The 26,165-nt window shown below is 47.3% G+C and overlaps 1 protein-coding gene and 1 long non-coding RNA gene across 4 annotated transcripts in view; one reads left to right on the forward strand and one right to left on the reverse strand.

Annotated features, from left to right (window-relative positions):
- parp4 (poly (ADP-ribose) polymerase family, member 4) overlaps positions 1 to 1,421 on the reverse strand; it is a 38,942-nt gene extending 37,521 nt beyond the window's left edge. For all 3 annotated transcript variants that reach the window (XM_085434907.1, XM_085434908.1, XM_085434906.1), the window contains exons 1-2: positions 1,026 to 1,421; positions 168 to 402 (exon numbers count right to left, since the gene is read on the reverse strand). In XM_085434907.1, the coding sequence (XP_085291033.1) occupies positions 168 to 402; positions 1,026 to 1,151 (361 nt within the window). In that variant the 5' untranslated portion in view covers positions 1,152 to 1,421. The remainder of the gene's footprint in view (positions 1 to 167; positions 403 to 1,025) is intronic.
- The window catches only part of LOC146690088 (uncharacterized), a 384,415-nt gene that overhangs the window by 47,437 nt on the left and 310,813 nt on the right, over positions 1 to 26,165 (forward strand). The window lies entirely within an intron of this gene.

Here is a 26,165-nt window from a genome sequence, read left to right on the forward strand (position 1 = left end):
TCAGCGTGGGGGGACGATGTTACTGAACAGTAAAGGAAATATCAGTCATTGTGCTGCATGTGGGTAGAATTAGCAGCTTGTCTGTGTCTGTAACGCAAATTAATGGAAAAAAATACAGAAATAAATGAAACTGTAAAGATCTGCTTAGTGGTGCTTTCTATACAGACCTATCTGCTGAGGTGCGAGCGAAGCCAGTGGAGCCGCCTTGAAGGAGGAGCGATGAAGAGGAGCTGATAAGGCAGAGGACGTGTCCAGCTTGTATTCATCCACCTGCAGGAGAACTCCTCTCTCCACACACCTGTACACGTAATCCACCCCGACCACAGGTGTGTGGTGTTTCTGAATGCTACGCAGCCTGTTGGAGCTTAGGTTGGATACATCGGTTGTCACTACCAAAGAGCACTGTGGGAAATGTAGGAAGAAATGAGAGAGAAGTCTAAGATTTTTAAATGTATTTATTGGTTTTTGGTCTCTGAACATAAAGCTGCAGAATGCACACACTGCAGGTTTGTAGCTGAAAGCACAACACAATCCAAAAGGCGTTTTGCACTGCTGGCCTGTGTTGGTCAGTCAGTGTGCAAATATATACTTTTACAAAAATAATGAATTGCTGAAGCTTCCCAGCAGAAGAGAACCTAGCTCTATTAGGTCAGACTTCAGCATCTGCACCATCGTCACTAACACAGGGACGTCCTTCTGCAGAGCGAGCACTTTTGCTCACTTGTGTGCTTCTGTTGGTACCAGACAGTCGTGTGAGGCTGCAGGCTCCATGGAAGTGCAGCCGATTCATGACCAACTATTAACTACATGTTTCTATAGATGTGGGAGAATGACTTCGATCATTCGTGGTGCAGCTCTGGCATGTTGTGAACATTATACTGAAATAGTCACGTGCTGCAGCTCAATATGGACGCAGCAGGTACCAAAGAAAAAAGCTCTTTTTAAGTAAAGTTGTTTAGTAAAGTTTCATTTGAGCACTCAGCCGTGAGGAGTGCCCCCTCCCCCCGCGCTGACAGCTCACTGACCTGTTTGTTGACCACAAACGAAAGGTTGCCTCCGTGACCTGTGACTGCTGATTTCACCGTCTTCTTCTCCTTGAACGACAAACCTCTGAGCTCGAACAGCACCGAGCAGTTGTCGAACACCGCCATGTCTGGAGACGAGTGTCACACAGCTGCGCTGAGAAAAACCCTGCTGGCGCTCCCACCAACTCCTGTTAAAATGCGGAAGTAACTCTCAGCAAAAAGTATCCAACGTAACAGATCAGTTAGAGAACAGCCACGCGGGACTCGTGCTCGTTAGTAAACGACGAATACAACAAAGCATCGACACGATCAGAAACAGCAAAGTAAAGGTACTGACGAAACACCCGAAGCACGCACTCGTCCAGTGACTAACTTAAAGCGAGCAGCAACATTTAACTTCCTGTCTGGTTCGGTTTTCAAAATAAAGGTCGTGACGTTAACAGAGGCGTTTCCGTTTCCGTCCTCGAACACCTCCACGACAAATCAGTGTCGAATCAGACTGAAATGTCACATATTCAGACCTTAACACAGTGGTTCCCAAAGTTTTTTGCTGGGCCCCCTTTGTTTTACAAGAAAAATGTTCGCCCCCCGCGTGCACACACACGCACAAACACATCCTCCAACCACACACGCCCATATTTTGCTCCACTGCGGTTTATTTCACACCTCAAACATTTAGTAAACAATTAAGCAAATACCAGTAATCTGCAATAAATTACAGGTAGTAATAAAATAAACTACTAACTCTTTTACGCTGCGTCCGCACCTACACGGGTATTTTTGAAAACGCAGCTGTTTTTCTAGTCTTTGGCTTGAAATGAAGTTGGTTTGGAAACATATTCAGCGATGCTTCATCTCCTGCTTTGCCTTTCTGTAGGCGCCCAGTGCTAGCAGTGTCCAAGCATTTTGTTTCCCCCCCCCCCCTTTTCATACCGCGCCCCCCCCTAGGGCACGGGCCCCACACTTTGGGAAGGTCTGCATTAACACATGTCACCAGATATGACAGAAACAACCTGTTTTCAACTTGATCATGTGGAGCCATCCATGTGCTAATAATGAATGTGTCAAATATCCGTATTCTGCACTAATCTGTTGCACTGTGAACTGTGATAACCTGTTTCTATGTCACATCTCTGTCCTTGCAGTTTTAAGCATGTACAGAGTTTCTGACTGTTGTCTACAGTTGCTTTATTATACAATGAACTGGCTTATACTGAGCTTGCTTCCTCTCATATTGCTGTTTAAAAAAATGTAAACAGATTTTTGTAAATTTTAACAGGAACAGGCAAGGCCCCATATAAACATGAAAACTCTTTTTGATGGCTTTCTACAATAGACATCAAATATTCTCCCACATCTGTAGCAGAAGTTCCCACGAATGTGGACCTCGTAGGCTGCTTTGCTTTCCCTCTTCTGTCCAGTTCAAACCAGCTCGATGGGGTTTCAGTCTGGAGGCTGTACTGGACACTCCGTGTTTCAAGCTCACCATCTTGTTCTTCTTCCTGAGGTAGTTGTGGCACAGCTTGGACCTCTTTTTGGTGTCATTATCCTGCTGTAGGATGAAGCCCTGACAGACTAGGTGCATACCAGAGGGTGCTGCATGGCGCTGCAGAATGCGGCCATTTTGGCTCAGGGAGCCTCTCACTCTGTACAAGTCACCAAAAACAGCCCCAGACCATCACACTCCCTCCTCCACTTACTACGGCCACCATTAATCTGTGCTTGAAGCTGTTGTCCTGTGAGCCACTTATCACGCAAGCTGCTAACTACAGTGTGTCCATCACTGCAGAGGGGGTTGGAACAGCTGTAGGAGTTAGTAGCAGCAGCTTTCAAGGCCTCATCCGCCCCCATTACTGCAGAACAGCTTTAAACTGTTAACCAACATTGTGTTCCCTGAAAAGGCATTTTTGTATAATTCTGAAATGTACATTATTTTACAGTTTTGGGTAACCTTACCCTTTTTTAACCTAGTTCACCACATTTGTACCATTTCAAACTATTCATTGGAAAATATAACTTGGAGAATTGGGCAGTTCTGAAAGTTTTGACCGGTTGTGTATATTCTTTAAAGTTTTCATACAAAAAATCAGGATGGATGACTTTTGCTCCTAAAGTATTTCTTGATGATAATAATAATGATGATTTTTATAAGTATTGTAACGATTGTTGAGGTTATTTTACTTTGACAGGTTCACTGTCTGTGCACTGTTACTGTTTCTTTAAGAGAAGTGTTTGGGTTGCAGGAAAAGACGAGTGTGTGCGGGAAGGGGAGGGGGCTCTTGTTGTTGTTGGGTAGCGGGGGAGTGAGTTGATTGGTGGTGGTCAGAGGGCCCGGTGGGCCAGTGTCCGGCAGCCTCGCCTCTGTAAGTGCGCCCCAGGGTGGCTGTGGCTACAATGTAGCTGCCATCACCAGTGTGTGAATGTGTGTGTGAATGGGTGGATGACTGGATGTGTAAAGCGCTTTGGGGTCCTTAGGGACTAGTGAAGCGCTGTACAAATACAGGCCATTTGACTCTCCTCGGGATTTTCCTGTGCCCTCTTTCCTGTACCTCCCCAATAAACCGTGTTGCGAACAAAACTCTGGTGCTTGAGAGCAAATGTTACAAAAGATTAAGAAAAAAGAAATCTTTTTAATCCTATTGGGCCAACAAAATCGTTTTTAAATGGCAAATGAGGGATTATCACTGTTGACATTGGAAATACAGGTACTGGGGTCCGTTCTTCGTACCTCGCTAAGTAAGTTAGCTGGATTTGATTGTTGACGATTTCGCGTGATCTTGGATCGTTCGGTTCTCCGAAGCTCATCCGGGACTTGCTGTCATAGCAACAGATCCGTAAGCGTAAACCTGCTCGGGAGCAGGTTTACTTTATGTAAACAGGATTAGATCGCGGCCACGCAGGTATGTCCGCGTCATTCATACGAAAGCAACAGCGATATTTTACCACTGTCTTACCATAAATAAATATTATCAATGTAACTAAAGATAATGCAGCACTTGATCCTTTTATTGATGTCACACAGATACATACAGGTCATTCCCTAAAAAAGGGAAATGTACTATTAACATTCTATTACATGTATGTGATTATTACAGATGTAATTCATATTTCACAGTAGTAATTGTAAATTACTTCGTGTAATCAAGATGAGAGACCACGGCTATAAAAGCGAAGGTGGATTTGGGAAGCCTGTCGCAGCCATGTCCTGTCCGTATACGCGAGCCACCCATTGCGGAAGGTGCAAGATTGATAAGGAGAGTCCTCAGAATTCAGCGTATATTGCGGGATAGACAGGATCCTTTAGCTCAGCGCGACAGTGTGCTCATAGAGAGATATCGATTTTCCCGTGAGGCTATTATTTACTTAACCAACTTGTTGATGAGGGGGTGCAGGACCACCACCTGTCTTTTTTTGCTCTGCCCTTTTCTTGGTTGCTGTTATAAACAAACAAACAGATTATTTCAGGGTCTCTTTTCAAGAGACTAAAAGCAACATAAGTGATAAATATTACCATTCTGTAGAATATTCTTATATTTCACTTTTACTTGTTCCCATGTTCTAGTGGGTCCTGTCGTGGCTCTAATGTGAAAGAGGATATAATGTAATATAATATAATATGATATAATATAATATAATATAATATAATATAATATAATATAATATAATATAATATAATATAGTGTAATATAATAAATTTACCCTACCGCCTACTGGTGTTGGCCAGAGGGGCTGATGGCGTGATATGGCAGCCTGGCTTCTGTCAGTCTGTCCCAGGGCAGCTGTGGCTACAACCGTAGCTGCTTCCACCAGTGTATGAATGTGAGAGTGAATGAATAGTGGAATTGTAAAGCGCTTTGGGTGCCTTGAAAAGCGCTATATAAATCCAATCCATTATTATTATTATTATTAAATTACTTACGAGTTTAATTTGTCAGCAACTTTCTGCCAGCCCTCTCTCCTTGCTTTTGCAGCCTTTGCAGTGTTCCCTTGCGTTTTAATTAAACTCTGAAACTCCTGAAATCCCTCAATCAAGAGTTCTTGCTCTGCTGCCGAAAAAAAGTACGAAGAATGGACCCCTGGACTGAGTCTGTGAGCCTGATCCACAGCTGTCAGCTGGCTTTCTGCTTGTAAATGAAAACAGTCTCTGGACTGCTTCGTTACACAGAGTCATGCTGCCCTCCTCTGGATGAAGAGATGTAGTACAAAAAATGTTCACTTTGCATTGTTGTGTTTGCTCAATAGGCCCCAGTTTGACACATCTCCAATTAAATCAAAGACATCTTTTTCTACACTCAAAAAAGGAAATTGGGTGGTTGTTACATTTACAAAAGTCTAACTTGTAATTTGAACAAAATAATTTCATGTTTCTATGGTGAACATAATTAAATCACGTAGGCTCTGCATGAAATTCAGCAACTTAATTCGTTTTTGTTGAGATGACGTGATACAGTCTAGTTCAGGGGTCACAACCTTTAAGACCCAAAGAGCCATTTGGACACAGTTTCCACGCAAAAGAAAACTCTGGGAGCCACAAATACTTGTTGACATCTAAAATGAAGATAACACTGTACATATTGTTTTTTACCTTTATGCTTTGTGTGAACAACTAAGGTGTGTTGCTTATGAAATCCATGACAGAGAAAATTACATTTTATTTATGTAATTAACACATTTTGAACTCTTAAAGAAATATAACAAAAGGAAAGACGCTGAACTAAAATGATCCAGCAAAGAAAAACTGTTGTGAGCCACCCTTATATCTCCTTTGGGCTTTTGGAGCCTTGACCTGACTTTTAAAAAAATAATTGGAAAAAAGCTCGATGCTGCTAAAAAAAAAAGTAGATATTTGCAAAATTCTGCCTAAATATGTATTTAACCTGGTTAATGTGTGCGGCGGGGTGTGGTCTGCAGCGCCGCTGCAGGGGGGGCGGACTCATCTGAGCGGCACCCGCAATCACGCATCGCCGCCTTAACGTCTGTGCTCTCTCTACTGTTGTGTTGGTGTGTTGGTGTGTGTCGGGCTGTGAGCTGCAAAGCTACAGCCGGCTGTGTGCGTACAGCAACCGTGTGTGAAAAGCGTGTTCATGCAAACATCGTCGGGTCTGCCGTGATATGTTTACAACGGGACTTCTGCTCCTGAACCTCTGCGCACAGCATCTGCAGGTCAGGGCTGTACGAAGTCAGAGGCGGAGCCAGACATTTGAAACACCCGGGGCTTAGCCCAAAAGGGTAGTATGCATGTGGGATTTGTTTTTTGTTTTTTTTGGGGGGGGGGTAGAAATGACTGAAAGATTGTTAGGAGGTGGTGGGTAGGTGTATTGTTGTTGTTTGGGTTTTGTTTTCCTTTTTGTTATAGGTTGGCGAGGCGGGGCTTGATGGCATTCCAACACACCTGCGACGCATCGGACGTCATCAGTGAGCGCTTTTAGGGAGCAGAGTCACGGACGTCTGGTGTCGGAGTATTGTCGCTGTCACAAGTGCCTGTTCCATTGCCTGTCCGTCTACCTAGGATTTTGTGTTGGCTATTGTGGATCCGCGACGGAGTGCTACGTTCCATCAGGCTGCGGTCACTGCAGCAGCTGTGGTTTGTGTGTCAAGTAAGCTCTCCAACTCTCTCCGTCCACTTGTGTTTAACGTTCGGCTATCAACGGTATGCCGTAAACTCTGTTTTGTTCCTTGTTGTCAGGTAGCTCCGGTGTGTCATCTGCCTACCTGCATACCTCGGCTCCGTCTCATCTCCTCGGTGTTAATCTCCTGGCACATTTTTATCTGTCACTGTATATAGCCCCTTCCCTTGTAAATATCCCCTACTCGTGTATATAAACTTGCATCACAAACTATTTTGTGTCCGTGTGTGTTTCTGCCACGTAATCCATCCGTGTCAGTCTACCTAACAGAATACTCCGACCACTTTGATGGATTCGGCAGAACACACAGGTCCCGCTTCCGGCGATTTACTCCAGAAACACGAGGAGTCTTTGTCAAGCTTGTCTCGGCAGTTGGCGGCGTCCGAGCAATGGGCGGGCCGGGTTAATGAGACCCTGTCAGCCATTCAAAAGACTTTGGCTCGGTTAGTTCCTCCTACTGTTCCTGCTGTTTCTGCCCCCCCGCCTGTACCGTCTGCCTCACGGGGTTCGGGCTCTGTTCGTGACCCCGCTCCCTCGGCTCTGGTGCCTTTTACGGGAGAGTTGGGCCATTGCAGGGGTTTTTTGATTCAGGTTTCCCTGCTTTTTCAGCGGTTTCCCCAAGCGTTTTCCGATGATGCTTCTAAGATTTCTCATGTTATCGGTGCCCTTCGTGATCGTGCTTTGGACTGGGCCGAGGCTTATCTCGCTCTGCATACCTTGGAGACTGTCACGTATGAGCAGTTTGTTTGGGATTTTAAGGCTGTTTTTCATCACCCCCTGCGCTCGGATGAGGCCGCGCGGCAACTGCACGGGCTCCGCCAAGGGGGCCAGTCGGTGGCGGAGTTTTCTATTGATTTCCGGGTTAAGGCCGCGGAGACGGGGTGGGGTGATGACGCGTTGCGCGGGGCTTTCGTCATCGGGTTGAACGATCGCATGAAAGATGAGCTCGCCACTCGTGACGAACCGGAGAGTTTCGAGGCTCTAGTTAATCTGGCTATTCGTATCGATAATCGCCTTCGCGAGCGTGAGAGGGGTGGCCGGTTCCGTGCTGGGAGTGGAGAGCGCACTGCTGTGCGCACAGTATCCCGTCCCCCTCCTCCCGGTCCGGCCCACGCACGGTCTCCTCCGGCGGCCGCCGCTGAAGAGCCTATGCAGTTGGGTCGTACGCGGCTGACGCTGGAGGAGCATCGGAGGCGGTTTGAGGGACGGTTGTGTTTGTATTGTGGCCAGTCGGGCCATTTTGTGTCCACCTGCCCGTTGCGGTCAAAAGGCGGTGCCCACCAGTAACTGTGGGAGTACTGGTGGGTGGCACTTCCTCTCTTTCCCAAGTTCCCCGCATGCAGCTTCCTGCTATCGTGAACGCCGCTTCTGGCACTTTCTCCACTAACGCACTTTTGGATTCTGGCGCTGAGCAGAATTTTATTGACAGCGGTCTCACGCGGCGTCTCGGTATTGAGACGAAACCCCTGCAGGTTCCCGTCTCCGTTGTGGCTCTCACCGGTCAGTTACTGCCCTCCGTCACTCACGAGACTGAACCGGTTTCGTTGATTCTTTCTGGTAATCATCGTGAGCTTCTTCGTTTCTTTGTTTTTTCCTCCCCGGAGTCTCCCATCGTTTTAGGTTACCCGTGGTTCGAGCGTCATAATCTTCATATCAATTGGTCCTCCCGTTGCATTGAGAGTTGGAGTAGCCACTGCTTGTCTCACTGTTTACAGTCTGCTCTTCCGCCTTCGCCTGTCTGCTCGTCTAAGCTGGCGCCCAAGGAGGTGGATCTTTCGTCTGTACCTGAACAATATCATGATCTAGGGGCGGTTTTCAGTAAACGCTGTGCGCTCTCGCTTCCCCCCCATCGTCCTTATGATTGTAGCATTGAACTGTTACCTGGAGCTCCGTTGCCCACCAGCCGGCTGTATAACCTCTCTGGTCCGGAGAAGGCGGCCATGGAGAGGTATATCACGGAGTCACTGGAGGCGGGCTTGATTCGTCCGTCGTCTTCGCCGTTGGCGGCGGGTTTTTTCTTTGTGGATAAGAAAGATGGATCTCTCCGACCCTGCATTGATTTTCGGGGTCTTAATGACATTACTGTGAAGAACAAATACCCTCTTCCCCTGATCTCTTCTGCTTTTGAACCTTTACGAAGCTGGACCTTCGCAATGCGTACCATCTGGTGTGCATGCGCCAGGGAGATGAGTGGAAAACGGCCTTTAACACTCACCGTGGACATTACGAATATCTGGTAATGCCTTTTGGGCTGACGAATGCGCCGGCGGTGTTTCAAGCATTGATTAATGATGTGCTTCGGGACTTTTTGAATCGGTGTGTGTTCATTTATTTGGATGACATCCTTGTTTTTTCGCAGTCTTTTGAGGACCATGTTCAGCAGGTGCGCAGCGTTTTGCAGCAGCTTCTGGAAAACAAACTTTTCGTGAAAGCGGAGAAGTGTGAGTTTCATGCTCGTTCTGTGTCGTTCCTGGGCTATGTCCTTGCTGAGGGGCGGGTGGGACCCGATCCTGGTAAAATCAGAGCGATCGCTGATTGGCCGACTCCTTCCTCGCGCAAACACCTGCAGAGGTTTTTGGGGTTTGCTAATTTTTATCGCAGATTTATTAAGAACTTCAGTCAGATCACCCTTCCGCTCACACGGCTTACGTCCCCGGCTCGAGTTTTCAGTTGGTCTCCTGAGGCCGAGCAGGCGTTTGCTCGGTTGAAGGAGTTGTTTTGTTCCGCGCCCGTTCTCGCCCACCCAGATGGTGCCAGACAGTTTGTTGTGGAGGTGGATGCTTCTGATGTGGGTGCGGGGGCGGTGTTGTCGCAGCGCTCGCCCGATGATGGCCGTCTCCATCCGTGCGCGTTTTTTTCGCGGCGGTTTTCTCCGGCTGAGCGGAACTATGACGTGGGTAATCGTGAGCTGCTGGCGGTTAAGCTGGCTTTGGAAGAGTGGCGTCACTGGTTGGAGGGGGCGGAACAGCCGTTTGTGGTTTGGACGGACCATAAGAATCTCTCTTACATTCGGAGTGCGAAGCGGCTTAACTCCAGGCAGGCCAGGTGGCAGCTGTTTTTTAGCCGGTTCCATTTTACTATCTCGTTTCGCCCGGATTCTCGCAATGTTAAGCCGGACACCTTGTCCCGTCAATTTTCCCCCGCGTCTGAGTCTACGGGGGTGGTTCCGATCATTCCCTCGTCTTGCGTGGTGGGGGCCGTGACATGGGAGATCGAGAGCCTGGTGCGTCAGGCGCAGCGGCAGGATCCGGACCCGGGTTCGGGCCCGCTGGGTAAACTGTTTGTTCTGGCGGCCGTGCGTGCGCGTGTCTTGCACTGGGTGCACGCGTCTCGTTTTGCTTGTCATCCTGGCGTGCGTCGTACGGTTTCCCTGTTACGGCGCTTCTTTTGGTGGCCCGCTTTGGCGAGTGATGCCCGCGAGTATGTGCTGGCCTGTGACACCTGTGCGCGCAATAAGAGCCGTCATCTGGCCCCTCCCGGGCTGCTGCATCCCCTGCCTGTCCTTGGTTGACCTTGGTCGCATATTGCAGTTGACTTTGTTACCGGGTTGCCGCGTTCCGCTGGTCACTCGGTGATCCTCACCATTGTGGACAGGTTCTCCAAGGCGGCGCATTTTGTTCCTTTGTCTAAGCTCCCTTCTGCCCTGGAAACTGCTCACTTGCTTGTGGATCACGTTTTTCGGTTACATGGGATTCCTTTGGACATTGTGTCTGACAGGGGGCCTCAGTTTGTTTCTCGGGTGTGGAAGGCTTTTTGTACTGCGTTGGGGGTGGGGGTGAGCCTTTCCTCGGGCTATCACCCACAGTCTAATGGACAGACTGAAAGGGCCAATCAGCAGCTGGAGTCCGCCTTGCACTGTGTGGCCTCCTCTGACCCCCGCTTCCTGGAGTGGTCATCTTGCTTGGATTGAGTATGCTTATAACTCTCTCACCTCGGCAGCTACTGGTTTTTCTCCGTTTGAGGTCTGTCTGGGATATCAGCCGCCGTTGTTTCCTTCTCAGGAGGCGGAGATTGCGGTTCCGGCCGTGCAGGATCATTTACGTCGCAGTCGGAGGATTTGGCGCCGGACTAAGGCAGCGCTGCTCCGGACCGTGTCTCAGACTCACCGGGCTGCTGATCGGAGGAGAACGCCTGCGCCTCAATACGCCGTGGGCCAACAGGTCTGGCTGTCCTCTGCAAATGTTCCTTTGAAGTGCGTGTCCAGGAAGCTTGCCCCTCGCTTCCTGGGTCCTTTCACCATCCAACGCATCATCAATCCTGTTTCCGTGAGGCTGCAACTGCCGGCCTCCATGAGGGTTCATCCTACGTTCCACGTTTCTCAACTGCAGCCAGTCTCTCGCAGTCCGCTGTGCCCACCCGTGGAACCTCCTCCGCCTGCCCGGGTGGTGGACGGCGGTCCTGTCTATTCGGTCCGGCGGCTGCTGGATGTGCGCCGTCGTGGCTCCCAGTTTCTGGTGGACTGGGAGGGGTATGGCCCGGAGGAGCACTCCTGGGTCTCTAGGGCCTTTATTGTGGACCCGGCGCTTATTGTGGATTTTTACAGGAGGCATCCTGACAAGCCTGGAGGACCGCCGGGTGGCGTTCCTTGAGGGGGGGATACTGTTAGGAGGTGGTGGGTAGGTGTATTGTTGTTGTTTGGGTTTTGTTTTCCTTTTTGTTATAGGTAGGCGAGGCGGGGCTTGATGGCATTCCAACACACCTGCGACGCATCGGACGTCATCAGTGAGCGCTTTTAGGGAGCAGAGTCACGGACGTCTGGTGTCGGAGTATTGTCGCTGTCACAAGTGCCTGTTCCATTGCCTGTCCGCCTACCTAGGATTTTGTGTTGGCTATTGTGGATCCGCGACGGAGTGCTACGTTCCATCAGGCTGCGGTCACTGCAGCAGCTGTGGTTTGTGTGTCAAGTAAGCTCTCCAACTCTCTCCGTCCACTTGTGTTTAACGTTCGGCTATCAACGGTATGCCGTAAACTCTGTTTTGTTCCTTGTTGTCAGGTAGCTCCGGTGCGTCATCTGCCTACCTGCATACCTCGGCTCCGTCTCATCTCCTCGGTGTTAATCTCCTGGCACATTTTTATCTGTCACTGTATATAGCCCCTTCCCTTGTAAATATCCCCTACTCGTGTATATAAACTTGCATCACAAACTATTTTGTGTCCGTGTGTGTTTCTGCCACGTAATCCATCCGTGTCAGTCTACCTAACAAAGATTAATTGGCTCTGTTTTGAGTTTTGTTCAAAAAAGAATGACTTCATATAGGGAAAAATATATATCACATGTGCAGGACACCTTAAACTAGTATTTTAATTAAGCAGCAAGGCAGAACAAAGTCAGGGCTGTATCAAGACACGAGGACTAAACCCCAATTCAACCAGACCCAGAACTGATCCAGAATTAAAACAGGACTACAACAGTTCAAAATCAGGACTACTTGGGACTTAACCAAGACAGAACCACAATCAGAACTAGATGATAGTAGCACTAAAAATCATCATATACCTGCACTACACTTATTTTTTAATTCTACCAAAGTACAATATTTAGATTGAGAAAAGTTTATATAATTATTTAGCCTTGTTGTGCAAACAAGCCTGCAGAACTTAATAAATATAGAATTTGAAAAATAACAAACCTAAAAAGAAACACTAGGTACGAGATATGTCTGTGAAGGTTCTCAGTCATCCAGGTCATCGTAGTCAAAGGAGCTTGCAAAGAAAAGCGTCTGGACTTCTTTAAGTTACTTGAAGATGTTTCATTTCTCATCCGAGAAGCTTCTTCAGTTCTAAGGTCAAATGGTGGAGAGTCCCAGATATAAACCTAGTAGGAGTAACCCCCCACAGAGGGACAAAAGGACCCCCTGATGATCCTCTAATCGCCTGAGCCAAGGTGTGAAACTGGGTGTGGGTCAGCCAGAGTTTCGGGTTCACTCTACTAACCTATCAGAAGCTTCTTCAGCTCAGAATGGAATCGTCTGGAGTTTCTTATTAATTAACAATAAACTTAGTGTACATGTACTCCTAAATTTGATGAAAGTGATAAAAAACAGACAGCTCTGTCTCTCTTTATTCTGACATTTAACTAATTCAAAATATATTTCAATATTTATCTAAAACAAAAGTTTACTCTAAATTGATGTTGTAAAGTAAAAATGTTTTATGTTTTCTACCTAAAGTGTATGTAAATATCTGGTTACAAATGTGAATATCCTGCTGTGTACTGAAATCCCTCTTGGGCTACGTCCACACGTACACGGGTATTTTTGAAAACAGAGATTTTCCGTTTTCGTTTTAAAAAATAATCCCGTCCACACGTAAAGGCAGAAATGAAGGAAAACACTGCTAGGAACATGCCAAAGCAGCAGGTGACGCTATATTCCTAACCGTGTAGAAATGTTGGCCAATCAGAAGTCTAGAAGCCTCGGTGGGAAAAAGTAAACAAAGCTGGGGCATAGAAGCAGAACCGAGTCGTATGTGTGGAGGGACAGTAACTGTGTGTATATGTAAGCATTTAAACACTGCAGAGAGTAAAATTAACAGTAACAGTATTGTAGAAATTCATTTCACCGAAACAATAACGTGGCGCACACTGTGACGTCAAAAAAGGCGCACATCTTTGACACTGCGTTTTCTCCGTTTTTTTCGTCCACACGTAAATGCAAAAACTGAGTTTTAGAAAATATCCACCCTGCACAGAGTTTTTAAAAATCTCCATTTTCAGTGACTAAAAACGCCGTTTACGTGTGGACGAAAGGTGCAAACGTGTAGAAAAATCTGCGTTTTCAAAAATACCCGGGTACGTGTGGACATAGCCTTGTTTTGCATAGAAATATACTGAACAACATACAAAGCATAATATATAAAATAACATTTACCTGAGTTTTTTCTTTGAAAGAACCCTCTAATGTCCATTCTTATATTTCAGTACATAACTGAAACCGATTTAGTCGGGGAGGGTAAGAACTGAAAATGTGAAATAAACACACGTAAGCTAAGACTCTAAAAAAAATAGCATTTGTTCGGCTTTTCATTTCGCCATTTGTTGATTCACTTGAAGAGCAAGTAACGTAATACTGGTCAAGTGATCAGTTTGATATCAATCTTTCGTGATACACCGTCATAGTTACATTATTTGTACAGTACGAATGATTTGCTTTGGTACCTGCTCAAACTTAAGCTCTCCTTAGTATGGCTGGCTCCGTTTCTCCAACAGTGCACTCACAGGCAGCAGCTGCCCCGCCCCCTCGCGCTTAGTGTCTGAGCTCGGATCATACCAATATCAGGGGGGATTCACGCACAGTCGTAAATTCCCACAGTGTGCACTATGTGCTTCGAACATTGTGTGTACTTTTTGTTTTATACAGTTGTCAGCCAGGCATCTAACTATGAAAAAATTACACTCCAAAAGAGCTTCTGACAAAACAACCTGGGCTTAAGCCCAGTAAGCCACCCCCACGCTCCGCCCCTGTAGGAAGTCACTTTCATCTCTACAGGACTGTAAGCTGTCATCTGTGAGGCGTGAGCGCTGTTTGTTTTAACATAGTTCACGGTGGAGCTGCTGACATAATGTGGATCCGAAGATCCATAATTGGCCTACGTGGGGTTGAAAGTCTCGATAAATGCACGCCGTTTCGGCGGGTATACCGGCTTCCGCCAGTGTGACGCTTATTATGAGCGATGAAAAAATAATAGAATATAATTTAATTTTTATATTTCGATATCACAATAATCTTCCAATTTAGAACTACAAGGTAAAAAATAACTAACATAAATAAAATACACTTCAGCTAAATACTTCTAATTTATTTTCCCAAACCACATCCCAACTGTTACTGTGTTACAATATTGTTATAAATTCATACAGAACATGACTTTTTCTTCTAGATCTGCCGGATGTAAAACAGTACAGTACGCTTTGTCAGGGACAAAGGTACCATATTGACATATAAGCAGTTTCATGGATAGGTGAATTCAGTTAAAGATATGGACTTGATTTCAAGTGTTGAAATCGCATTTGGTAGCTTTTCACTGGACCTGTTAATATAAAGTCCAAAGAGATATTGCAGGTAAAGGATAAAGCATAATAATAAAGGGTAAAGGAGGCTGAAAGCTTTGTGTTTGTTCTGTATAAAAGAACGAGCGTATTCACTAGCTGGGGAAAAAAGAACCAAATGATCATGTAGTATAACAAACTCCAGTCAAGAGATGCCTTCATTAATGTTAATACAGAATGTTTATAACAAGGTGGTTATACATTAGTGATGGGATTTCCGGCTCTTTTTAGAGAACCGGCTCTTTCGGCTCCGAACCGGCTCTTCAGGTTGTTTTGTTGCTTTAATTTATTTATTATTAACAATAATATAAAATTATGCACAAAATGAATTACTAATGTTAAAAAAAGAAGTGGTTTTATTTATATATGTTTATATATAAATATATGCGGTGGCCCCTAGAGACAAAACATGTACAAACTCCAAAGCACATTTCTAGCATGAACTGAACTTCGAAGCAGAGCTACTAGATCACTTAAATCACACAATTGAAAGCATATGTGTATTGTTTGTGTATTTATACACAAGCACTTATATATATTCAAATAATTTTAAAAAAAAGTTCATGTACCCTTTTACTACCACACACCAAATCTGGTCATTGGTACTTGCTGGCTTGTGTAGCCACAAGATAACAAAAGCTCAACACTGCCCCCTAGCATCCTGGAGCACTTCTGTTGTGTTTTTTTACGTGCTTCTGAGTTATTACGTTAAATATAAATTAAAATATGAAAACAAAAAGAAGATGCATATTCTCTGTCATATGGACCTACATGAATAAACCTTCTGAATCCTTTATCATCTGCAACTGAAAATAGTTGTGGATGATTACTATACCTTTCTAATGTGACGTTGTTGTCCCTGGCTCTCTTTCTCTCTCTCTCCCTCCCGCTCTGTTCCTGTGCTACTGAGTGTAACTACCGCCCCCCCTCTCTTCCCAGCACAAAGCACAAGGCTGGCGTGCGGAGTGACGCGGAAAAAAAGTGCGAGAGAGAGAGGGAGGGTGAGAGAAAAAAAAAAAACCCACGGCTCGCGTCGTTCACGTCAAAGATCCGGCTCTAAGAGCCATTTCGTTCGCGACCGACACATCACTATTATACAGGAGACACAAATTAGCCTGAAAACAGAGACTGTCCAATTTTAAAGGCTTTAACTGGGCAGTAAGAATAGAAGTGCTATGTGATGCAGTCCCAAAAGTACTGAACAGCCACTGAAAATGTGCAATCTAACCTTTTTTGTGTCCGCCTACTGGTGTTGGCCAGAGGGGCCGATGGCGTGATATGGCAGCCTTGCTTCTGTCAGTCTGCCCCAGGGCAGCTGTGGCTACAACTGTGGTTTGCCTGCACCAGTGTGTGAATGTGAGAGTGAGTGAATAGTGGAACTGTAAAGCGCTTTGGGTACCTAGAAAAGCGCTATATAAATGCAATCCATTATAACCTTTCTCACAATTTTAAAGGAACTGATTCAAAGACAGATCACAATCGAACCATTCTTTGGTTTGCTCATGCTCAACGTCTCATCTAAGTTTAATAAACTGTGTAGCTTCATAAAGCAACTTTGAATATGTTTTAATATTTAAAAAAGTAATAAATGTAAACACTGTCATTTACAGCCACCAGGGAACCATGTGGCCTCATGGCCTGAGTCTGTACAGCCATTCATATTCTTCTCTTTGGGGTGAAATAACTACATAATCAAAGCTTCTGCTGCTTTTTCAACTGTGATAATGTAGTAATGAACCAAATCACACTCTCTGCAGTCTTTCTATGCATGTACGATATTCTGGACTGTTGTTGCTATGGCTACGTATTCCCATTGCTTTGGTATACTATTTTAAACAAACAGCTGTCAGTTGTTTATAACAGAGAAAAACATGTGCATCAAAGAAAAAAGAAAAATTGTTATTTTTTATATATTGTTATAAGAAAAAATGAAAACAAAAAATGTGATGGTAAAATTTCTAAATGTTTGATGTTTCAAACACGATCATTCCTTGTTGAGTCGTACAGAGATTTCGTCTGTTTCGTCTTTGTGAATGTGCCACTGAGTCAAATCAACAAAACTACAAAGTCAGAAAGCTGAATGTGGAACATTTCACACTAGGTCGCAGTGTTGGGTAAGCAGAAAGCCAATGTGTCGCCAACGAGACATTTTCAGACAGCGACAGAAGAGTCGCTGGACATGTGTCCGTCACCACGTGTCCGTCATCACGCGTCCATCACCACGTGTCCATCATCACGCCTCCATCATCATGCCTCCATCATCATGCGTCACATCATTCTGCGTCCATCACCATGTGTCCGTCATCACACGTCCATCACCACGCGTCCATCATCACGGGTCCATCACCATGCGTCCATCACCGTGCGTCCATCATTGTGTGTCTGTCACCACGTGTCCGTCATCACGCCTCCATCATCACACGTCCATCATCACACGTCTATCACCACGCGTCCATCATCATGTGTCCATCATCACGCGTCCATCATCACGCGTCCATCATCATTGCGTCCATCATCGCGCGACCATCATCACGCGACCATCATCACGTCTCCATCATCATGCGTCACATCATTCTGCGTCCATCACCATGTGTCCGTCATCACGCGTCACATCATTCTGCGTCTATCACGACGCGTCCATCATTACGCATCTATCATCACGTGGCCATCATTGTGCGTCCATCACCGTGCGTCCATCACCGTGCGTCCATCACCATGCGTCCGTCATTCTGCGTCCATCACCATGTGTCTGTCACCACGCCTCCATCATTGCGCGTCTATCATCACGCGTCCATCATCACGCGTTCATCATCACGGGTCCATCACCATGCGTCCATCACCGTGCGTCCATCATTGTGCGTCCATCATTGTGCGTCCATCATCACGCGTCCATCACCACGGGTCCATCATCACGCGCCCATCACCACGCGCCCATCATCACGCCTCCATCATCATGCGTCACATCATTCTGCGTCCATCACCATGTGTCCGTCATCACGTGTCCATCACCATGCGTCCATCATTGTGCGTCCATCACCATGTGTCTGTCACCACGCCTCCATCATTGCGCGTCTATCATCACGCGTTCATCATCACGGGTCCATCACCATGCGTCCATGACCACGCCTCCATTATCATGCGTCACATCATTCTGCGTCCATCATGGGGATGGACATGTCCGTCATCACGTGTCCATCCCCATGCGTCCATCATTGTGCGTCTATCACCATGTGTCCGTCATAACACGTCCATCATTGTGCGTCCATCATCATGCGTCCATCACCACGCGTCACATCATTCTGCGTCCATCACCATGTGTCCATCATCACGCGTCCATCATCAGGCGTCCATCATTACGCATCTATCATCACGTGGCCATCATTGTGCGTCCATCACCATGCGTCCGTCATCATGCGTCACATCATTCTGCGTCCATCACCATGTGTCCATCATCACGCGTCCATCATCAGGCATCCATCACCATGCGTCCATCATTGTGCGTCCATTACCATGTGTCCGTCACCACGCCTCCATCATCACGCCTCCATCATTGTGCGTCCATCATCACGCGTCACATCATTCTGCGTCTATCACGACGCGTCCATCATCACGCGTCACATCATTCTGCGTCTATCACGACGCGTCCATCCTTACGCATCTATCATCACGTGGCCATCATTGTGCGTCCATCATCACGCGTCACATCATTCTGCGTCTATCACGACGCGTCCATCATTACGCATCTATCATCACGTGTCCATCATTGTGCGTCCATCACCGTGCGTCCGTCATTCTGCGTCACATCATTCTGAGTCCATCACCACGCCTCCATCATCATGCATCACATCATTCTGCGTCCATCACCATGTGTCCGTCATCACGTGTCCATCACCATGCGTCCATCATTGTGCGTCCATCACCACAGGTCCATCATCACGCGTCCATCACCGTGCGTCCATCACCACGCGCCCATCATCACGCCTCCATCATCATGCGTCACATCATTCTGCGTCCATCACCATGTGTCCGTCATCACGTGTCCATCACCATGCGTCCATCATTGTGCGTCCATCACCATGTGTCTGTCACCACGCCTCCATCATTGCGCGTCTATCATCACGCGTTCATCATCACGGGTCCATCACCATGCGTCCATGACCACGCCTCCATTATCATGCGTCACATCATTCTGCGTCCATCATGGGGATGGACATGTCCGTCATCACGTGTCCATCCCCATGCGTCCATCATTGTGCGTCTATCACCATGTGTCCGTCATAATACGTCCATCATTGTGCGTCCATCATCATGCGTCCATCACCACGCGTCACATCATTCTGCGTCCATCACCATGTGTCCATCATCACGCGTCCATCATCAGGCGTCCATCATTACGCATCTATCATCAGGCATCCATCACCATGCGTCCATCATTGTGCGTCCATTACCATGTGTCCGTCACCACGCCTCCATCATCACGCCTCCATCATTGTGCGTCCATCATCACGCGTCACATCATTCTGCATCTATCACGACGCGTCCATCATCACGCGTCACATCATTCTGCGTCTATCACGACGCGTCCATCCTTACGCATCTATCATCACGTGGCCATCATTGTGCGTCCATCATCACGCGTCACATCATTCTGCGTCTATCACGACGCGTCCATCATTACGCATCTATCATCACGTGTCCATCATTGTGCGTCCGTCATTCTGCGTCACATCATTCTGAGTCCATCACCACGCCTCCATCATCATGCATCACATCATTCTGCGTCCATCACCATGTGTCCGTCATCACGTGTCCATCACCATGCGTCCATCATTGTGCGTCCATCACCATGTGTCCGTCATCACGCGTCCATCATCACGGGTCCATCACCATGCGTCCATCATTGTGCGTCCATCATTGTGCGTCCATCACCACAGGTCCATCATCACGCGTCCATCACCGTGCGTCCATCACCGTGCGTCCATCATCACGCGTCCATTACTATGCGTCCATCACCATGCGTCCATCATTGTGTGTCCATCACCACGGGTCCATCATTGTGCGTCCATCACCATGTGTCCGTCACCACGCGTCCATCATTACGCATCTATCATCACGCGTCCATCACCATGGGTCCATCATCACGGGTCCATCACCACGGGTCCATCATCACGCGTCCATCATCACGCGTCTATCACCACGGGCCCATCATCATGCGTCACATCATTGTTCCTCCATCATTGTGCCTCCATCATTGTGCATCCATCACCACGGGTCCATCATCACGCGTCCATCATCACGCATCTATCACCACTGGTCCATCATCATGCGTCACATCATTGTTCCTCCATCATTGTGCCTCCATCATTGTGCGTCCATCACCACGGGTCCATCATCATGCGTCCATCACCACGGGTCCATCATCATGCGTCACATCATTGTTCCTCCATCATTGTGCATCCATCACCACGGGTCCATCATCACGCGTCCATCATCATTGCGTCCATCATCACGCGACCATCATCACGCGACCATCATCACGTCTGCATCATCATGCGTCACATCATTCTGCGTCCATCACCATGTGTCCGTCATCACGCGTCACATCATTCTGCGTCTATCACGACGCGTCCATCATTACGCATCTATCATCACGTGGCCATCATTGTGCGTCCATCACCGTGCGTCCATCACCATGCGTCCGTCATTCTGCCTCCATCACCATGTGTCTGTCACCACGCCTCCATCATTGCGCGTCTATCATCACGCGTCCATCATCACGCGTCCATCATCACGCGTTCATCATCACGGGTCCATCACCATGCGTCCATCACCGTGCGTCCATCATTGTGCGTCCATCATTGTGCGTCCATCATCACGCGTCCATCACCACGGGTCCATCATCACGCGCCCATCACCACGCGCCCATCATCACGCCTCCATCATCATGCGTCACATCATTCTGCATCCATCACCATGTGTCCGTCATCACGTGTCCATCACCATGCGTCCATCATTGTGCGTCCATCACCATGTGTCTGTCACCACGCCTCCATCATTGCGCGTCTATCATCACGCGTTCATCATCACGGGTCCATCACCATGCGTCCATGACCACGCCTCCATCATCATGCGTCACATCATTCTGCGTCCATCATGGGGATGGACATGTCCGTCATCACGTGTCCATCCCCATGCGTCCATCATTGTGCGTCCATCATCATGCGTCCATCACACGCGTCACATCATTCTGCGTCCATCACCATGTGTCCATCATCACGCGTCCATCATCAGGCGTCCATCATTATGCATCTATCATCACGTGGCCATCATTGTGCGTCCATCACCATGCGTCCGTCATCATGCGTCACATTATTCTGCGTCCATCACCATGTGTCCATCATCACGCGTCCATCATCACACATCCATCACCATGCGTCCATCATTGTGCGTCCATTACCATGTGTCCGTCACCACGCCTCCATCATCACGCCTCCATCATTGTGCGTCCATCATCACGCGTCACATCATTCTGCGTCTATCATCACGCGTCCATCACCATGGGTCCATCATCACGGGTCCATCACCACGGGTCCATCATCACGCGTCCATCATCACGTGTCTATCACCACGGGCCCATCATCATGCGTCACATCATTGTTCCTCCATCATTGTGCCTCCATCATTGTGCATCCATCACCACGGGTCCATCATCACGCGTCCATCATCACGCATCTATCACCACGGGCCCATCATCATGCGTCACATCATTGTTCCTCCATCATTGTTCCTCCATCATTGTGCGTCCATCACCACGGGTCCATCATCACACGCCCATCACCACGCGCCCATCATCACGCCTCCATCATCATGCGTCACATCATTCTGCGTCCATCACCATGTGTCCGTCATCACGTGTCCATCACCATGCGTCCATCATTGTGCGTCCATCACCATGTGTCTGTCACCACGCCTCCATCATTGCGCGTCTATCATCACGCGTTCATCATCACGGGTCCATCACCATGCGTCCATGACCACGCCTCCATCATCATGCGTCACATCATTCTGCGTCCATCATGGGGATGGACATGTCCGTCATCACGTGTCCATCCCCATGCGTCCATCATTGTGCGTCCATGACCACGCCTCCATCATCATGCGTCACATCATTCTGCGTCTAATTAGCCAAAATAAAGCCTATCTTATCGAAACAGCATTTTCAGACAGTAATCCATGCCTTTGTTACTTCTAGGCTGGATTATTGTAACGCACTTTATTTTGGGATTAGTGATGCGTCCATTAGGCGCCTGCAGGTTGTGCAAAATGCTGCAGCACGTCTTTTAACTGGAACAAAAAAGTTTGAGCACATTACCCCTATTTTAATTTCACTCCACTGGCTACCTGTACATTTTAGGATTGTTTTTAAAATTCTCTTATTTGCTTTTAAATCTCTTAATGGCCTGGCCCCCCCCTACCTCTCGGAGCTACTACAACCATATACACCTGCCCGTTCCCTTAGGTCCGCCAATCAGCAGCTCCTTAAGGTACCGAAAACTAAGTATAAATTTAAAGGTGATCGTGCTTTTGCTGTAGCTGCTCCAAAGTTGTGGAATGATCTGCCCTTGCATGTTAGGCAGGCCTCTTCTGTCTCTGAATTTAAAAGTCTTCTTAAAACATATTTATTCGCTGAAGCCTTTGGCATTGATTAGAGGGGTTGACTCAATTTGTTTTAACATGTTTTAATTTATTGTATCTATTTATTTTATCGTATCTCATTTTAATTTTCTTTACGTATGCTATTAACATGTACAGCACTTTGTGAAACCCTGGTTTTATGTTAAAGTGCTTTAGAAATAAAGTTGGTATGGTATGGTATGGTCTATCACCATGTGTCCGTCATAACACGTCCATCATTGTGCGTCCATCATCATGCGTCCATCACCACGCGTCACATCATTCTGCGTCCATCACCATGTGTCCATCATCACGCGTCCATCATCAGGCGTCCATCATTACGCATATATCATCACGTGGCCATCATTGTTCGTCCATCACCATGCGTCCGTCATCATGCGTCACATCATTCTGCGTCCATCACCATGTGTCCATCATCACGCGTCCATCATCAGGCATCCATCACCATGCGTCCATCATTGTGCGTCCATTACCATGTGTCCGTCACCACGCCTCCATCATCACGCCTCCATCATTGTGTGTCCATCATCACGCATCACATCATTCTGCGTCTATCACGACGCGTCCATCATCACGCGTCACATCATTCTGGGTCTATCATGACGCGTCCATCCTTACGCATCTATCATCACGTGGCCATCATTGTGCGTCCATCATCACGCTTCACATCATTCTGCGTCTATCACGACGCGTCCATCATTACGCATCTATCATCACGTGTCCATCATTGTGCGTCCTTCACCGTGCGTCCGTCATTCTGCGTCACATCATTCTGAGTCCATCACCACGCCTCCATCATCATGCATCACATCATTCTGCGTCCATCACCATGTGTCCGTCATCACGTGTCCATCACCATGCGTCCATCATTGTGCGTCCATCATCACGCGTCCATCATCACGGGTCCATCACCATGCGTCCATCACCGTGCGTCCATCATTGTGCGTCCATCATTGTGCGTCCATCACCACAGGTCCATCATCACGCGTCCATCACCGTGCGTCCATCACCGTGTGTCCATCATCACGCGTCCATTACTATGCGTCCATCACCATGCGTCCATCATTGTGTGTCCATCACCACGGGTCCATCATTGTGCGTCCATCACCATGTGTCCGTCACCACGCGTCCATCATTACGCATCTATCATCACGTGTCCATCACCATGGGTCCATCATCACGGGTCCATCACCACGGGTCCATCATCACGCGTCCATCATCACGCGTCTATCACCACGGGCCCATCATCATGCGTCACATCATTTTGCTTCCATCATTGTGCCTCCATCACCACGGGTCCATCATCACGCGTCCATCACCACGGGTCCATCATCACGCGTCCATCATCACGGGTCCATCACCATGCGTCCATCATTGTGCCTCCATCATTGTGCGTCCATCACCACGGGTCCATCATCACGCGTCAAATCACATGGGCTAAATTGTAGCAGAACTGAGTTATATGTAAAGGCTGAAGATGTTGCCTGTGTTTTCACGTGATAATCACAGTTAAACCTTGCATCCCTTCCAGTAAGCGTGCCACTCACTGTGTTTAATTTGAGACAACAGTGGTAGTGTCCAGAAACAGGACACACTGTGTCCCTAACATGCTGATGCATCATTGCCAACATGACACAGTAAGACTGGAGGACATTATTTGGCTGAGGAATTTTAAACAACCAGCTTGGAAACTGATGCTGTGAGTAAGAATGAGCATGTGTAGATGTACGGGTTGCTGTGCCCAAGAACATTTTTGGATGACAAATTGGATGATATGCATCCTGCTGGAAAGGAAAATCAGCAATGGACTGACAGAGAGAACGGCAGGAGGCAGCTCTCCCACACACTCTTTCCTGAACATAATCATTTTTCCATCGCTTCAGAAGACATTACATCACTTATTTCCTGAATGTAACCCTTAGCAAAGCCAATCCCTAAATGAAATTATCCCTGAAATGTTTCCATTAAAATATTAGTAGTAGTTTAATATTTCATAATATGTTATTGGGCTTTTCTTGTCTCCAGCACAGAGGTGAAGTCGCACTTACCAGCAGCCTTATGTTGCAATTATCTGATCAGCCCATCATGAGAGCAGCAATGAAATGCATCAACTTTTGCAGATGCAGGTCAGAACCTGCAGTTCCAAATCAAACAGCACAGTGGGAGAAACGTGGTGTTAGAGAGATTAGCTGTGCTTTAACTTGCATACCTCCATGTTAAATGAGCTATTTCTAATGCTTAATCTGTGATGAATCTTAATCTATGAAGTGCATTACAAGTACCCACACAGTGTACTCACAGGAGTAAAAAGATGAGCACACTGCACACTCAGGGATTGTCCTGGCTACATAGCAGAAAGTAGGAGGCCACAAAATACTTTCCTTCTTCTCACATTTTGTGGCACATGTATGATACCAGCTAACAACAGCAGAGAGGCTCATTGTCTAGTTTCAACATTATGTTAATTTAGTCACCAGAGCAGATGGATCCAGATATTTAATTTCCACAGATTTTTACACTAGATTCCCTTCCTGATCACCTTCACACTGGCTATCTTTCATGTGTTAGAGATTTATAACCAGAACACTCTGAAGCCAATCAGACTGAGAGAGACAATCTGCAGAAATGATGCCATGAGTCATGCCAACACCAAGCACAGCTTTATGGGGTCTATGACATGTCCTCGCAATATAGGAAATGGAACACGCACACACACACACACACACACACACGCACGCACACACACACACACACACACACACACACACACACACACACACACACGCACGCACACACACACACACACACATACACACACACACGCACACACACACACACACACACACGCACGCACACACACACACACACACACACACACACACACACACGCACGCACACACACACACACACACATACACACGCACACACACACACACACACACGCACGCACACACACACACACACACACGCACGCACACACACACACACACACACACACACACGCACGCACACACACACACACACACATACACACACACACGCACACACACACACACACACACGCACGCACACACATACACACACACACGCACACACACACACACACACATACACACACACACACGCACACACACACACACGCACGCACGCACGCACACACACACACACACGCACGCACACACACACACACATACACACACACACGCACACACACACACACACATACACACACACACGCACACACACACACACACACGCACGCACACACACACACACACACGCACGCACACACACACACACACACACACACACGCACGCACACACACACACACACACACACACACACACACACACACAGACACATACACACACACGCACGCACACACACACACACACACACACACACACACGCACACGCACACGCACACACACACACACACACACACACACACGCACACACACACACACACACACACACACACACACACCTCCCAGTGGGGATTCTTACAGCTGCTGTTCCTGCCTGCCAGGACTTGCATCATCAGACACCAGAATCCTCCAAAGCTTAGAAAAAGGCTTCTGAGATGAGAGCGTGTCGAAATGTGCAAAAAGTGTGAAATCATTGTATTCTCAGTATTGTATCATTCTTAGAGATGTCTTTATAAACCAAAGGAAATTTATTTTCCTAAGACAACCAGTGGGTATTTTCACACATGTTAAAGTCCATTTAACCATTTTCATACATTATGGCAACCAGACTTGTACTATTCC

Source organism: Copadichromis virginalis, linkage group LG16 (assembly GCF_057382275.1).
Source record: "Copadichromis virginalis isolate Kocher_CV1m ecotype Utaka linkage group LG16, C_Virginalis_male_GT1.1, whole genome shotgun sequence".
Lineage (NCBI taxonomy): Eukaryota > Metazoa > Chordata > Actinopteri > Cichliformes > Cichlidae > Copadichromis > Copadichromis virginalis.